The sequence below is a fragment of the Salvelinus alpinus genome, chromosome 1 (genome assembly GCF_045679555.1).
Source record: "Salvelinus alpinus chromosome 1, SLU_Salpinus.1, whole genome shotgun sequence".
NCBI classification, from domain to species: Eukaryota; Metazoa; Chordata; class Actinopteri; order Salmoniformes; family Salmonidae; genus Salvelinus; species Salvelinus alpinus.
Window position 1 is genome coordinate 17,621,447 of NC_092086.1, and position 17,801 is coordinate 17,639,247.

General features: G+C 47.7%; 1 protein-coding gene across 4 annotated transcripts in view; it reads right to left on the reverse strand.

Annotated features, from left to right (window-relative positions):
• The window catches only part of LOC139573394 (medium-chain acyl-CoA ligase ACSF2, mitochondrial-like), a 30,320-nt gene extending 12,886 nt beyond the window's left edge, over window positions 1-17,434 (reverse strand). For all 4 annotated transcript variants that reach the window (XR_011674617.1, XM_071396989.1, XM_071396909.1 and 1 more), the window contains exons 1-7: window positions 17,308-17,434; window positions 16,337-16,508; window positions 10,507-10,702; window positions 9,236-9,364; window positions 9,090-9,143; window positions 8,645-8,763; window positions 6,897-7,059 (exon numbers count right to left, since the gene is read on the reverse strand). Coding sequence is in view for 3 of the 4 variants with exons in the window: in XM_071396989.1 (XP_071253090.1) it covers window positions 6,897-7,059; window positions 8,645-8,763; window positions 9,090-9,143; window positions 9,236-9,364; window positions 10,507-10,702; window positions 16,337-16,494 (819 nt within the window). In the remaining variant the exon portion in view is untranslated. The remainder of the gene's footprint in view (window positions 1-6,896; window positions 7,060-8,644; window positions 8,764-9,089; window positions 9,144-9,235; window positions 9,365-10,506; window positions 10,703-16,336; window positions 16,509-17,307) is intronic.
• Between the last annotated feature and the right edge of the window lie 367 nt (window positions 17,435-17,801).

Here is a 17,801-nt window from a genome sequence, read left to right on the forward strand (position 1 = left end):
CCCTACAGACCAGTAGACATCAGACAGACTAATACTGTTGTTCCCTACAGACCAGTAGACATCAGACAGACTAATACTGTTGTTCCCTACAGACCAGTAGACATCAGACTAATACTGTTGTTCCCTACAGAACAGTAGACATCAGACAGACTAATACTGTTGTTCCCTAAAGACCAGTAGACAGACTAATAATGTTGTTCCCTACAGACCAGTAGACATCAGACAGACTAATACTGTTGTTCCCTACAGACCAGTAGACATCAGAGAGACTAATACTGTTGTTCCCTACAGACCAGTAGACATCAGAGAGACTAATACTGTTGTTCCCTACAGACCAGTAGACATCAGACAGACCAATACTGTTGTTCCCTACAGACCAGTAGACATCAGAGAGACCAATACTGTTGTTCCCTACAGACCAGTAGACAGACTAATACTGTTGTTCCCTACAGACCAGTAGACATCAGAGAGACTAATACTGTTGTTCCCTACAGACCAGTAGACATCAGAGAGACTAATACTGTTGTTCTCTACAGACCAGTAGACATCAGAGAGACTAATACTGTTGTTCTCTACAGACCAGTAGACATCAGAGAGACTAATACTGTTGTTCCCTACAGACCAGTAGACATCAGACAGACCAATACTGTTGTTCCCTACAGACCAGTAGACATCAGAGAGACTAATACTGTTGTTCTCTACAGACCAGTAGACATCAGACTAATACTGTTGTTCCCTACAGACCAGTAGACATCAGAGAGACTAATACTGTTGTTCTCTACAGACCAGTAGACATCAGAGAGACTAATACTGTTGTTCCCTACAGACCAGTAGACATCAGAGAGACTAATACTGTTGTTCCCTACAGACCAGTAGACATCAGAGAGACTAATACTGTTGTTCCCTACAGACCAGTAGACATCAGAGAGACTAATACTGTTGTTCCCTACAGACCAGTAGACATCAGACAGACCAATACTGTTGTTCCCTACAGACCAGTAGACATCAGAGAGACCAATACTGTTGTTCCCTACAGACCAGTAGACAGACTAATACTGTTGTTCCCTACAGACCAGTAGACATCAGAGAGACTAATACTGTTGTTCCCTACAGACCAGTAGACATCAGAGAGACTAATACTGTTGTTCTCTACAGACCAGTAGACAGAGAGACTAATACTGTTGTTCCCTACAGACCAGTAGACATCAGAGAGACTAATACTGTTGTTCTCTCCAGACCAGTAGACATCAGACTAATACTGTTGTTCCCTACAGACCAGTAGACATCAGAGAGACTAATACTGTTGTTCCCTACAGACCAGTAGACATCAGACTAACACTGTTGTTCCCTACAGACCAGTAGACATCAGAGAGACTAATACTGTTGTTCCCTACAGACCAGTAGACACCAGAGAGACTAATACTGTTGTTCCCTACAGACCAGTAGACATCAGACTAATACTGTTGTTCCCTACAGACCAGTAGACATCAGAGAGACTAATACTGTTGTTCCCTACAGACCAGTAGACATCAGACAGACTAATACTGTTGTTCCCTACAGACCAGTAGACATCAGAGAGACTAATACTGTTGTTCCCAACAGACCAGTAGACACCAGAGAGACTAATACTGTTGTTCCCTACAGAACAGTAGACATCAGACTAATACTGTTGTTCCCTACAGACCAGTAGACATCAGAGACTAATACTGTTGTTCCCTACAGACCAGTAGACATCAGACTAATACTGTTGTTCCCTACAGACCAGTAGACATCAGACTAATACTGTTGTTCCCTACAGACCAGTAGACATCAGACTAATACTGTTGTTCCCTACAGACCAGTAGACATCAGAGAGACCAATACTGTTGTTCCCTACAGACCAGTAGACAGACTAATACTGTTGTTCCCTACAGACCAGTAGACATCAGAGAGACTAATACTGTTGTTCTCTACAGACCAGTAGACATCAGACTAATACTGTTGTTCCCTACAGACCAGTAGACATCAGAGAGACTAATACTGTTGTTCTCTACAGACCAGTAGACATCAGAGAGACTAATACTGTTGTTCCCTACAGACCAGTAGACATCAGAGAGACTAATACTGTTGTTCCCTACAGACCAGTAGACATCAGAGAGACTAATACTGTTGTTCTCTACAGACCAGTAGACATCAGACAGACTAATACTGTTGTCCCCTACAGACCAGTAGACATCAGAGAGACTAATACTGTTGTTCTCTACAGACCAGTAGACATCAGAGAGACTAATACTGTTGTTCCCTACAGACCAGTAGACATCAGAGAGACTAATACTGTTGTTCCCTACAGACCAGTAGACATCAGAGAGACTAATACTGTTGTTCCCTACAGACCAGTAGACATCAGACAGACCAATACTGTTGTTCCCTACAGACCAGTAGACATCAGAGAGACCAATACTGTTGTTCCCTACAGACCAGTAGACAGACTAATACTGTTGTTCCCTACAGACCAGTAGACATCAGAGAGACTAATACTGTTGTTCCCTACAGACCAGTAGACATCAGAGAGACTAATACTGTTGTTCTCTACAGACCAGTAGACAGAGAGACTAATACTGTTGTTCCCTACAGACCAGTAGACATCAGAGAGACTAATACTGTTGTTCTCTCCAGACCAGTAGACATCAGACTAATACTGTTGTTCCCTACAGACCAGTAGACATCAGAGAGACTAATACTGTTGTTCCCTACAGACCAGTAGACATCAGACTAATACTGTTGTTCCCTACAGACCAGTAGACATCAGAGAGACTAATACTGTTGTTCCCTACATACCAGTAGACACCAGAGAGACTAATACTGTTGTTCCCTACAGAACAGTAGACATCAGACTAATACTGTTGTTCCCTACAGACCAGTAGACATCAGAGAGACTAATACTGTTGTTCCCTACAGACCAGTAGACATCAGACAGACTAATACTGTTGTTCCCTACAGACCAGTAGACATCAGACTAATACTGTTGTTCCCTACAGACCAGTAGACATCAGACTAATACTGTTGTTCCCTACAGACCAGTAGACATCAGAGAGACTAATACTGTTGTTCCCTACAGACCAGTAGACATCAGACAGACTAATACTGTTGTTCCCTACAGACCAGTAGACATCAGACAGACTAATACTGTTGTTCCCTACAGACCAGTAGACATCAGACTAATACTGTTGTTCCCTACAGACCAGTAGACATCAGAGAGACTAATACTGTTGTTCCCTACATACCAGTAGACACCAGAGAGACTAATACTGTTGTTCCCTACAGAACAGTAGACATCAGACTAATACTGTTGTTCCCTACAGACCAGTAGACATCAGAGAGACTAATACTGTTGTTCCCTACAGACCAGTAGACATCAGAGAGACTAATACTGTTGTTCCCTACAGACCAGTAGACATCAGACAGACTAATACTGTTGTTCCCTACAGAACAGTAGACATCAGACTAATACTGTTGTTCCCTACAGACCAGTAGACATCAGAGAGACTAATACTGTTGTTCCCAACAGACCAGTAGACACCAGAGAGACTAATACTGTTGTTCCCTACAGAACAGTAGACATCAGACTAATACTGTTGTTCCCTACAGACCAGTAGACATCAGAGACTAATACTGTTGTTCCCTACAGACCAGTAGACATCAGACTAATACTGTTGTTCCCTACAGACCAGTAGACATCAGACTAATACTGTTGTTCCCTACAGACCAGTAGACATCAGACTAATAATGTTGTTCCCTACAGACCAGTATACATCAGACTAATAATGTTGTTCCCTACAGACCAGTAGACATCAGAGAGACTAATACTGTTGTTCTCTACAGACCAGTAGACATCAGAGAGACTAATACTGTTGTTCTCTACAGACCAGTAGACATCAGAGAGACTAATACTGTTGTTCCCTACAGACCAGTAGACATCAGACTAATACTGTTGTTCCCTACAGACCAGTAGACATCAGACTAATACTGTTGTTCCCTACAGACCAGTAGACATCAGACTAATAATGTTGTTCCCTACAGACCAGTAGACATCAGACTAATAATGTTGTTCCCTACAGACCAGTAGACATCAGACAGACTAATACTGTTGTTCCCTACAGACCAGTAGACATCAGAGAGACTAATACTGTTGTTCTCTACAGACCAGTAGACATCAGACTAATACTGTTGTTCTCTACAGACCAGTAGACATCAGAGAGACTAATACTGTTGTTCCCTACAGACCAGTAGACATCAGAGAGACTAATACTGTTGTTCCCTGCAGACCAGTAGACATCAGACTAATACTGTTGTTCTCTACAGACCAGTAGACATCAGACTAATACTGTTGTTCCCTACAGACCAGTAGACATCAGACTAATACTGTTGTTCCCTACAGACCAGTAGACATCAGACTAATACTGTTGTTCCCTACAGACCAGTAGACATCAGACAGACTAATACTGTTGTTCTCTACAGACCAGTAGACATCAGACAGACTAATACTGTTGTTCTCTACAGACCAGTAGACATCAGAGAGACTAATACTGTTGTTCCCTACAGACCAGTAGACATCAGAGAGACTAATACTGTTGTTCCCTACAGACCAGTAGACATCAGACAGACTAATACTGTTGTTCTCTACAGACCAGTAGACATCAGACATACTAATACTGTTGTTCCCTACAGACCAGTAGACATCAGACTAATACTGTTGTTCCCTAAAGACCAGTAGACAGACTAATAATGTTGTTCCCTACAGACCAGTAGACATCAGACAGACTAATACTGTTGTTCCCTACAGACCAGTAGACAGACAGACTAATACTGTTGTTCTCTACAGACCAGTAGACATCAGAGAGACTAATACTGTTGTTCCCTACAGACCAGTAGACATCAGAGAGACTAATACTGTTGTTCCCTACAGACCAGTAGACATCAGACAGACTAATACTGTTGTTCCCTACAGACCAGTAGACAGACTAATACTGTCATTCCCTACAGACATCAGTGAGACCAGGAAGAAACAATGAATAGCTGTTGATGGTTTATCTGTGTATATCAGTCTGGTCTGTCTATGTACAGTGGGGAGAACAAGTATTTGATACACTGCCGATTTTCCTACTTACAAAGCATGTAGAGGTCTGTAATTTTTTATCATAGGTACACTTCAACTGTGAGAGACGGAATCTAAAACAAAAATCCAGAAAATCACATTGTATGATTTTTAAGTAATTCATTTGCATTTTATTGCATGACATAAGTATTTGATACATCAGAAAAGCAGAACTTAATATTTGGTACAGAAACCTTTGTTTGCAATTACAGAGATCATACGTTTCCTGTAGTTCTTGACCAGGTTTGCACACACTGCAGCAGGGATTTTGGCCCACTACTCCATACAGACCTTCTCCAGATCCTTCAGGTTTCGGGGCTGTCGCTGGGCAATACGGACTTTCAGCTCCTCCAAAGATTTCTATTATTTGGTTCAGGTCTGGAGACTTGCTAGGCCACTCCAGGACCATGAGATGCTTCTTACGGAGCCACTCCTTAGTTGCCCTGGCTGTGTGTTTCGGGTCGTTGTCATGCTGGAAGACCCAGCCACGACCCATCTTCAATGGTCTTACTGAGGGAAGGAGGTTGTTGGCCAAGATCTCGCGATACATGGCCCCATCCATCCTCCCCTCAATACGGTGCAGTTGTCCTGTCCCCTTTGCAGAAAAGCATCCCCAAAGAATGATGTTTCCATCTCCATGCTTCATTGTTGGGATGGTGTTCTTGGGGTTGTACTCATCCTTCTTCTTCCTCCAAACACGGCGAGTGTAGTTTAGACCAAAAAGCTCTATTTTTGTCTCATCAGACCACATGACCTTCTCCCATTCCTCCTCTGGATCATCCAGATGGTCATTGGCAAACTTCAGACGGGCCTGGACATGCGCTGGCTTGAGCAGGGGGACCTTGCGTGCGCTGCAGGATTTTAATCCATGACGGCGTAGTGTGTTACTAATGGTTTTCTTTGAGACTGTGGTCCCAGCTCTCTTCAGGTCATTGACCAGGTCCTGCCGTGTATTTCTGGGCTGATCCCTCACCTTCCTCATGATCATTGATGCCCCACGAGGTGAGATCTTGCATGGAGCCCCAGACCGAGGGTGATTGACCGTCATCTTGAACTTCTTCCATTTTCTAATAATTGCGCCAACAGTTGTTGCCTTCTCACCAAGCTGCTTGCCTATTGTCCTGTAGCCCATCCCAGCCTTGTGCAAGTCTACAATTTTATCCCTGATGTCCTTACACAGCTCTCTGGTCTCGGCCATTGTGGTGAGGTTGGAATCTGTTTGATTGATTGTGTGGACAGGTGTCTTTTATACAGGTAACGAGTTCAAACAGGTGCAGTTAATACAGATAATGTGTGGAGAACAGGAGGGCTTCTTAAAGAAAAACGAACAGGTCTGTGAGAGCCGGAATTCTTACTGGTTGGGAGGTGATCAAATACTTATGTCATGCAATAAAATGCTAATTAATTACTTAAAAATCATACAATGTGATTTTCTGGATTTTTGTTTCAGATTCCGTCTCTCACAGTTGAAGTGTACCTATGATAAAAAATTACAGACCTCTACATGCTTTATAAGTAGGAAAACCTGCAAAATCAGCAGTGTATCAAATACTTGTTCTCCCCACTGGAGATGGTTTATCTGTGTAGATCAGTCTGTGGTCTGTCTATGTAGATGGTTGAAACAATGTGTGCAGTATTACTGCTACAGGGGTCCTGCGCTGTACCCAACCACTCGGGGGGGGGGGTTCCTGTGTGTTGGGTTCCAAGACACAAGTCCATTCCAAATGGACAGTGTTCTACTTCTTTTCAACAGGATACCCACGGATGTGAACTGTATGTTGATGGGGTCGTCGAAGGACAGTTTGGTCTGCAGGTCCTGCAGCTCCTGGTGGTGCTGTCTGCTTCCAGCCTGCATCACATCCTCTACATGTACAGTCCCTGTCTGTCTGCTGTCTGTCACAATCACCATACACAGGTCTGGTAGTCTGGCAGGAGGAACACAGTAGGTACATTACAGTGACAGGTACATTACAGTAACACTGTCAGTAATATTACAGTAACACAATGACAGTTATTACAGTAACACAACAAAAGGTACATTACAGTAACATTACAGTAACACTGTCAGTAATATTACAGTAACACAATGACAGTTATTACAGTAACACAACAAAAGGTACATTACAGTAACATTACAGTAACAGCCTTCATTAGGTCCTCTACTGTCCCTGTCTGTCACCATCACCATACACAGATAACGAGGTTCCATTTACAGTTACAGGTAAATAGACATCCTCCGGTGGTAATATTTCTTATTCAGAGTCAATCAAGCATAGTTCCTGTGTAGCACTTTTACTGTGTTTGATATGAGCCAGGTAATGCCATGGTTGTGGAGGGAGGCTAGGACCATGAGAGTGTATAGCAGTGTTAATAAAACAAAAATGTTTTATTGTCACATACATCGGATAGGGGCAGTGCCCCTACACTCTAACCACTAGTCTACCTGCCGCCCCTACACTCTAACCGCTCGTCTACCTGCCGCCCCTACACTCTAACCGCTCGTCTACCTGCCGCCCCTACACTCTAACCGCTCGTCTACCTGCCGCCCCTACACTGTATCCGCTCGTCTACCTGCCGCCCCTACACTGTATCCGCTAGTCTACCTGCCGCCCCTACACTCTAACCGCTAGTCTACCTGCCGCCCCTACACTCTAACCGCTAGTCTACCTGCCGCCCCTACACTCTAACCGCTAGTCTACCTGCCGCCCCTACACTCTAACCGCTAGTCTACCTGCCGCCCCTACACTCTAACCGCTAGTCTACCTGCCGCCCCTACACTCTAACCGCTAGTCTACCTGCCGCCCCTACACTCTAACCGCTAGTCTACCTGCCGCCCCTACACTCTAACCGCTAGTCTACCTGCCGCCCCTACACTCTAACCGCTAGTCTACCTGCCGCCCCTACACTCTAACCGCTAGTCTACCTGCCGCCCCTACACTCTAACCGCTAGTCTACCTGCCGCCCCTACACTCTAACCGCTAGTCTACCTGCCGCCCCTACACTCTAACCGCTAGTCTACCTGCCGCCCCTACACTCTAACCGCTAGTCTACCTGCCGCCCCTACACTCTAACCGCTAGTCTACCTGCCGCCCCTACACTCTAACCGCTAGTCTACCTGCCGCCCCTACACTCTAACCGCTAGTCTACCTGCCGCCCCTACACTCTAACCGTAACTGTCAGTAACTGTCTGCGGTACCTGTCTGCGGTACCTGTCTGCGGTAACTGTCTGCGGTAACTGTCTGCGGTAACTGTCTGCGGTAACTGTCTGCGGTAACTGTCTGCGGTAACTGTCTGTAGACCTATGCTATATGTTAGTATATAACTGGTTTATCCTGCTAGTTACTGGTTTACTTTATGGTGCAGTAGTAAAATATTAACATACCTGTATGTTGACTCAGTCATGATGCAGTAGTACAATATGTATGCTGACTCACTCATGGTCCAATAGTACAATATTAACATACCTGTATGTTGACTCAGTCATGGTGCAGTAGTAAAATATTAACATACCTGGAGCTCCTAAAGACCCCTGACTCCGCTGTGTCCATCTCTGGGCAGAGCTGTCTCAGCATGTCACAGAACCTCTGGGTCTTAAACTGGGTGGGACACACCACAGCTTTACACTGCACCTACAGAGACAGACAGAACATCTGGGTCTTAAACTGGGTGGGACACACCACAGCTTTACACTGCACCTACAAAGACAGACAGAACCTCTGGGTCTTAAACTGGGTGAGACACACCACAGCTTTACACTGCACCTACAGAGACAGACAGAACCTCTGGGTCTTAAACTGGGTGGGACACACCACAGCTTTACACTGCACCTACAGAGACAGACAGAACCTCTGGGTCTTAAACTGGGTGGGACACAGACAGCACCAGGGTCAGGATCAGCTATTCATTCAGTCAACCCAGGAAGTGTAAAACAACACGGTTCTGGACAAGAACAAACCTTCCCCAGGGTGTACTCCAGCTCCTTCAGCTGATAGGCTGGGTTTATTGACACCTGGAGAGATTAGAACAATACTTTAATATTAGGAACAATAGATCCTAACAGATAATACATATTCATTTTAGAATCTAATATCTCATCTTCACCAGTATGATGCCAGCCTTGGCTGTGGCGAACTGAAACAGGATCCAGTGGTATGTGTTGGGCCCCCAGACTCCTAGTCTGTCCCCTCTCTTCAGACCCAGGGCCAGGAGACCTGCAGCAGCCTGGTCAACCTGGGGAGGAGGGAGACCATGACCCAGGTAGTAATATACAGGATGATATCCCTATATGTAAAGGCATTCTGCACTTTGTGTTTATGAGTATGTGTAGAAATGTAATGGAATATATTATTACAAAGCAGTTTGTTTCTGTTGTTTCACCATGGATGACCTAGTTAGCAGGCTGCTCAGGGTGTTTCACCATGGATGACCTAGTTAGCAGGCCTCAGGGTGTTTCACCATGGATGACCTAGTTAGCAGGTCTCAGGGTGTTTCACCATGGATGACCTAGTTAGCAGGCCTCAGGGTGTTTCACCATGGATGACCTAGTTAGCAGGCCTCAGGGTGTTTCACCATGGATGACCTAGTTAGCAGGCCTCAGGGTGTTTCACCATGGATGACCTAGTTAGCAGGCCTCAGGGTCTTTCACCATGGATGACCTAGTTAGCAGGACTCAGGGTGTTTCACCATGGATGACCTAGTTAGCAGGTCTCAGGGTGTTTCACCATGGATGACCTAGTTAGCAGGCCTCAGGGTGTTTCACCATGGATGACCTAGTTAGCAGGCCTCAGGGTGTTTCACCATGGATGACCTAGTTAGCAGGCCTCAGGGTCTTTCACCATGGATGACCTAGTTAGCAGGACTCAGGGTGTTTCACCATGGATGACCTAGTTAGCAGGTCTCAGGGTGTTTCACCATGGATGACCTAGTTAGCAGGTCCCAGGGTGTTTCACCATGGATGACCTAGTTAGCAGGCCTCAGGGACAGATTTTCCCTATTTCCTCCATGTTACTATCTGTCTGCTTAGATATTTAACTAGTGGTAGTCAGTAGTTTCCCAACAATAAACTGACACATAATAGTTATGTTACTATTTGGTAAACCACCAATCAAATGCACTGACACATAATAGTTATGTTACTATCTGGTAAACCACCAATCAAATGCACTGACAGATAATAGTTATGTTACTATCTGGTAAACAACCAATCAAATGCACTGACAGATAATAGTTATGTTACTATTTGGTAAACCACCAATCAAATGCACTGACAGATAGGCCTGCGGAATGTGCTTTGAACAGAGTTAATGGCCTGACAGTAACGGTCTCTAGATATGATGAAATAGATTAGAAGAGAGGGTGGATGAAAGACCTACGTCCTCCTGAAACTGGGAGAAGGTCTTACGGACTCCATCCTGCAGGAAGACCAGGGCCTCTCTGTGGGGCCAGCGGTCGGCTGCAGCCTGAAGACTCTGACCCACCGTCTGGCCCAGCAGGGACACTGAGGAGGCCCCGTGGACGTAGCTGACGCTCTGCCCTGGGACCAGGGGGGGACTGTCCACATGGAGGGACCTGTTGAGGGACAGACGTAAACAGTATACAGAGTAGACCTGGGACCAGGGGGGGGACTGTCCACATGGAGGGACCTGTTGAGGGACAGACGTAAACAGTATACAGAGTAGACCTGGGACCAGGGGGGGACTGTCCACATGGAGGGACCTGTTGAGGGACAGACGTAAACAGTATACAGAGTAGACCTGGGACCAGGGGGGGACTGTCCACATGGAGGGACCTGTTGAGGGACAGACGTAAACAGTATACAGAGTAGACCTGGGACCAGGGGGGGGACTGTCCACATGGAGGGACCTGTTGAGGGACAGACGTAAACAGTATACAGAGTAGACCTGGGACCAGGGGGGGACTGTCCACATGGAGGGACCTGTTGAGGGACAGACGTAAACAGTATACAGAGTAGACCTGGGACCAGGGGGGGACTGTCCACATGGAGGGACCTGTTGAGGGACAGACGTAAACAGTATACAGAGTAGACCTGGGACCAGGGGGGGGACTGTCCACATGGAGGGACCTGTTGAGGGACAGACGTAAACAGTATACAGAGTAGACCTGGGACCAGGGGGGGGACTGTCCACATGGAGGGACCTGTTGAGGGACAGACGTAAACAGTATACAGAGTAGACCTGGGACCAGGGGGGGACTGTCCACATGGAGGGACCTGTTGAGGGACAGACGTAAACAGTATACAGAGTAGACCTGGGACCAGGGGGGACTGTCCACATGGAGGGACCTGTTGAGGGACAGACGTAAACAGTATACAGAGTAGACCTGGGACCAGGGGGGGACTGTCCACATGGAGGGACCTGTTGAGGGACAGACGTAAACAGTATACAGAGTAGACCTGGGACCAGGGGGGGACTGTCCACATGGAGGGACCTGTTCAGGGACAGACGTAAACAGTATACAGAGTAGACCTGGGACCATGGGGGGACTGTCCACATGGAGGGACCTGTTGAGGGACAGATGTAAACAGTATACAGAGTAGACCTGGGTCAAATACATGTGGGAAAAACTTGGAAGCTGTTTTTAGGTGCACTTGATAACACTTTGGAGTTTGGACATCGAGGACTATTTAATTGGTTCCATTGTACCAGGAACACTACAGTAGACACAACCAAATTAATTCAGCTCAAGTATTTGACATATGTACTGTAGTTGACCAAAGTCTGATAGAGAGATAAACAGGGAGTAAACAGAGAGACATGGGTCGGTCAACAGAGAGACATGGGTCGGTCAACAGAGAGACATGGGTCGGTACACAGAGAGAGACATGGGTCGGTACACAGAGAGAGACATGGGTCGGTACACAGAGAGAGACATGGGTCGGTACACAGAGAGAGACATGGGTCGGTCAACAGAGAGAGACATGGGTCGGTCAACAGAGAGAGACATGGGTCGGTCAACAGAGAGAGACATGGGTCGGTCAACAGAGAGAGATGGGTCGGTCAACAGAGAGAGATGGGTCGGTCAACAGAGAGAGATGGGTCGGTACACAGAGAGAGATGGGTCGGTACACAGAGAGAGATGGGTCGGTACACAGAGAGAGATGGGTCGGTACACAGAGAGAGATGGGTCGGTACACAGAGAGAGATGGGTCGGTCAACAGAGAGAGATGGGTCGGTCAACAGAGAGACATGGGTCGGTACACAGAGAGACATGGGTCGGTACACAGAGAGACATGGGTCGGTACACAGAGAGACATGGGTCGGTACACAGAGAGACATGGGTCGGTACACAGAGAGACATGGGTCGGTACACAGAGAGACATGGGTCGGTACACAGAGAGACATGGGTCGGTACACAGAGAGACATGGGTCGGTACACAGAGAGACATGGGTCGGTACACAGAAAGACATGGGTCGGTACACAGAGAGACATGGGTCGGTACACAGAGAGACATGGGTCGGTACACAGAGAGACATGGGTCGGTACACAGAGAGACATGGGTCGGTACAGAGACCGATGGGTCGGTACAGAGACCGATGGGTCGGTACAGAGACCGATGGGTCGGTACAGAGAGAGATGGGCTGGAACAGAGAGAGATGGGTTGGAATAGAGAGAGATGGGTTGGAACAGAGAGAGATGGGTTGGAACAGAGAGAGATGGGTTGGAACAGAGAGAGATGGGTTGGAACAGAGAGAGATGGGTTGGAACAGAGAGAGATGGGTTGGAACAGAGAGAGATGGGTTGGAACAGAGAGAGATGGGTTGGAACAGAGAGAGATGGGTTGGAACAGAGAGAGATGGGTTGGAACAGAGAGAGATGGGTTGGAACAGAGAGCGATGGGTTGGAACAGAGAGCGATGGGTTGGAACAGAGAGCGATGGGTTTGAACAGAGAGAGATGGGTTGGTAAAAAGAGAGGGAGTAGACATTTACATTTTAGTCATTTAGGAGACGCTCTTAGCCAGAGAGACCTACATGAGCAATTAGGGTTAAATGCCTTGTTCAAGGCCACATCGATAAATGTATCACCTAGTCGGCTCTGGGATTCAAACCTTTTGCTTACTGGCCCATTGCTCTTAACCACTAGGCTACCTGCCGCCCAGACACAGAGGGATGGGTTGGTACAGAGAGAGGGAGTAGAAACAGAGGGATAGGTTTGGTTTACAGACAGTAGAGTTGACTGTGAGAGTGTTCCTTATCCCCTCTCCACTTGTTCTCTCCCCTCTCCACCGTTCTCTCCCCCTCTCCACCGTTCTCTCCCCCTCTCCACCGTTCTCTCCCCCTCTCCACTGTTCTCTCCACTGTTCTCTCCCCCTCTCCACTGTTCTCTCATGAGGCGTTGGGAAAACAGCACAGATACGGCCCACCTCACTCACTATTCTCCCATCAGGTCACGTGAAGTCTTTCAGAGGGGAAACCAGAGATAACGGATACGTGACAAACATGTGCCGTGCCAAGACAACCACGCTGAACCCCGTTCCTTACAGCCAAGACAATCACGCTGAGCCCCGTTCCTTACAGCCAAGACAACCACGCTGAACCCCGTTCCTTACAGCCAAGACAATCACGCTGAGCCCCGTTCCTTACAGCCAAGACAATCACGCTGAGCCCCGTTCCTTACAGCCAAGACAATCACGCTGAGCCCCGTTCCTTACAGCCAAGACAACCACGCTGAACCCCGTTCCTTACAGCCAAGACAATCACGCTGAGCCCCGTTCCTTACAGCCAAGACAACCACGCTGAGCCCCGTTCCTTACAGCCAAGACAACCACGCTGAGCCCCGTTCCTTACAGCCAAGACAACCACGCTGAGCCCCGTTCCTTACAGCCAAGACAACCACGCTGAGCCCCGTTCCTTACAGCCAAGACAACCACGCTGAGCCCCGTTCCTTACAGCCAAGACAACCACGCTGAGCCCCGTTCCTTACAGCCAAGACAACCACGCTGAGCCCCGTTCCTTACAGCCAAGACAACCACGCTGAACCCCGTTCCTTACAGCCAAGACAACCACGCTGAGCCCCGTTCCTTACAGCCAAGACAACCACGCTGAGCCCCGTTCCTTACAGCCAAGACAACCACGCTGAACCCCGTTCCTTACAGCCAAGACAACCACGCTGAACCCCGTTCCTTACAGCCAAGACAACCACGCTGAACCCCGTTCCTTACAGCCAAGACAACCACGCTGAACCCCGTTCCCAAGACAACCACGCTGAACCCCGTTCCCAAGACAACCACGCTGAACCCCGTTCCCAAGACAACCACGCTGAGCCCCGTTCCTTACAGCCAAGACAACCACGCTGAACCCCGTTCCTTACAGCCAAGACAACCACGCTGAACCCCGTTCCTTACAGCCAAGACAACCACGCTGAACCCCGTTCCTTACAGCCAAGACAACCACGCTGAACCCCGTTCCTTACAGCCAAGACAACCACGCTGAGCCCCGTTCCTTACAGCCAAGACAACCACGCTGAGCCCCGTTCCTTACAGCCAAGACAACCACGCTGAACCCCGTTCCTTACAGCCAAGACAACCACGCTGAGCCCCGTTCCTTACAGCCAAGACAACCACGCTGAGCCCCGTTCCTTACAGCCAAGACAACCACGCTGAGCCCCGTTCCTTACAGCCAAGACAACCACGCTGAACCCCGTTCCTTACAGCCAAGACAACCACGCTGAGCCCCGTTCCTTACAGCCAAGACAACCACGCTGAGCCCCGTTCCTTACAGCCAAGACAACCACGCTGAGCCCCGTTCCTTACAGCCAAGACAACCACGCTGAGCCCCGTTCCTTACAGCCAAGACAACCACGCTGAGCCCCGTTCCTTACAGCCAAGACAACCACGCTGAGCCCCGTTCCTTACAGCCAAGACAACCACGCTGAGCCCCGTTCCTTACAGCCAAGACAACCACGCTGAGCCCCGTTCCTTACAGCCAAGACAACCACGCTGAACCCCGTTCCTTACAGCCAAGACAACCACGCTGAGCCCCGTTCCTTACAGCCAAGACAACCACGCTGAGCCCCGTTCCTTACAGCCAAGACAACCACGCTGAGCCCCGTTCCTTACAGCCAAGACAACCACGCTGAGCCCCGTTCCTTACAGCCAAGACAACCACGCTGAGCCCCGTTCCTTACAGCCAAGACAACCACGCTGAACCCCGTTCCTTACAGCCAAGACAACCACGCTGAACCCCGTTCCTTACAGCCAAGACAACCACGCTGAACCCCGTTCCTTACAGCCAAGACAACCACGCTGAACCCCGTTCCTTACAGCCAAGACAACCACGCTGAACCCCGTTCCCAAGACAACCACGCTGAACCCCGTTCCCAAGACAACCACGCTGAACCCCGTTCCCAAGACAACCACGCTGAGCCCCGTTCCTTACAGCCAAGACAACCACGCTGAGCCCCGTTCCTTACAGCCAAGACAACCACGCTGAACCCCGTTCCTTACAGCCAAGACAACCACGCTGAACCCCGTTCCTTACAGCCAAGACAACCACGCTGAACCCCGTTCCTTACAGCCAAGACAACCACGCTGAGCCCCGTTCCTTACAGCCAAGACAACCACGCTGAGCCCCGTTCCTTACAGCCAAGACAACCACGCTGAGCCCCGTTCCTTACAGCCAAGACAACCACGCTGAACCCCGTTCCTTACAGCCAAGACAACCACGCTGAGCCCCGTTCCTTACAGCCAAGACAACCACGCTGAACCCCGTTCCTTACAGCCAAGACAACCACGCTGAACCCCGTTCCTTACAGCCAAGACAACCACGCTGAACCCCGTTCCTTACAGCCAAGACAACCACGCTGAGCCCCGTTCCTTACAGCCAAGACAACCACGCTGAGCCCCGTTCCTTACAGCCAAGACAACCACGCTGAACCCCGTTCCTTACAGCCAAGACAACCACGCTGAACCCCGTTCCTTACAGCCAAGACAACCACGCTGAACCCCGTTCCTTACAGCCAAGACAACCACGCTGAGCCCCGTTCCTTACAGCCAAGACAACCACGCTGAGCCCCGTTCCTTACAGCCAAGACAACCACGCTGAACCCCGTTCCTTACAGCCAAGACAACCACGCTGAACCCCGTTCCTTACAGCCAAGACAACCACGCTGAACCCCGTTCCTTACAGCCAAGACAATCCAGTTAGTCTGTTTATGTATGACAATGTCAAGAGAGCTGACCTACCTACAGCACCAGAGCCAGGTTGGGTTCCCAGGTGTCTTGTGTAGTGAGGAGACCACCTGTAGAGGTTGTAACACAGCCCTTCTAGAGAACACACTGAGCTGTCTGAGGTGAGCTGCCCTGGACCTCAGTAGCGAGGAGCTGATCCACACCGCTGACATGGCCTCAGTCACCTCTGAAAATAAGACCCCATTTATTAGGTTCTGAATCCATTTAGACCCCTTGTTAAACATGTTGGCTTAAACTCTTCCTAGAAGTCAGAAAAACAGAAGGGACATGTACAAATGCAGATTATTGGCACTTTAGAAATTCTTAAATCATTTTATAACTCTGATTTAATTAATTTTTCTATGTTGTTTCTATTAAAAGAGGCACTTTATTTAGCAGGTTTTTGAAATTCAATATTGGTGCACAATTCCTGTGTAAAATATCAAAGGAAAGCAAAAGGCACTCTATTCGTGGAATGACCCATCTAGAAAGTCGATGACCATTGAAATGCATTGGGTTTTAAGCTAATATTGGTTGCAGTACAAAAAGTATGAATAGTATCAAACAGGAACCTGCACATTCTGAAGTTGGATAACGTATGTGCTTTCAGCATGCACATGACAAGTGTCAGATTTCCCGCACGCACATTAATAAGAAGTACGTCGAATTTCTAAAGCAGTTCTTGCTTTCAGCAAGCGCATCTATCTAAAATCATGTTGCGGCTATACAGCATACTCGATGCAACACATTTACTGTGAACATTTACTTCTGAATAACACGTCATTACAACATAGATTACTCGCACTTCTTATTTGAGCTTGGTAATGGGTAGGCTATCGCTAGGTCGTTACACATAACAAGAGTTTTCAAACCATATTTGCATGATAAACTATTGTAACTTTTCTGAACAGATCCTTACAGTAAATGACAAAATGTTCTCTAACTTCAGAAAACTTTTCAAGTATAACATACGTAAGTTTCCCTACCAGAAAACACGCGATACCGTAAAGTGTTGTGTATTCGCACACAGAAATTCAGGAGGAAACTGAAGAACGGATGGCTGAACAATGTTATTGGCTTGACTGCCTTTTGTAACTGTCCGCTCAATTACCCGCAGTGACGCTCTGGTACAACCTGTTACGAAACACGACGTGCGCAATCTGCTTGCGTATGTCCTGATTGCGCATGTCCAACATAAAAACCCAGCTGTCAAGGCGGGTAAATTAAAATGTCTTTATTTTCTGGCTAGGTAGCAACCTATTTTCTTCTTTGGAATACGTTTTTGAAAGCTATTGTCCAAATCACCGTTATTAAGAGTTTTCTACAACTAACTTTGTGGTCTGATGCTATTTACAGAAATCGATTACGCTCAAATCAAATGTATTTATATAGCCCTTCTTACATCAGCTGATATCTCAAAGTGCTGTACAGAAACCCAGCCTAAAACCCCAAACAGCAAGCAATGCAGGTGTAGAAGCAC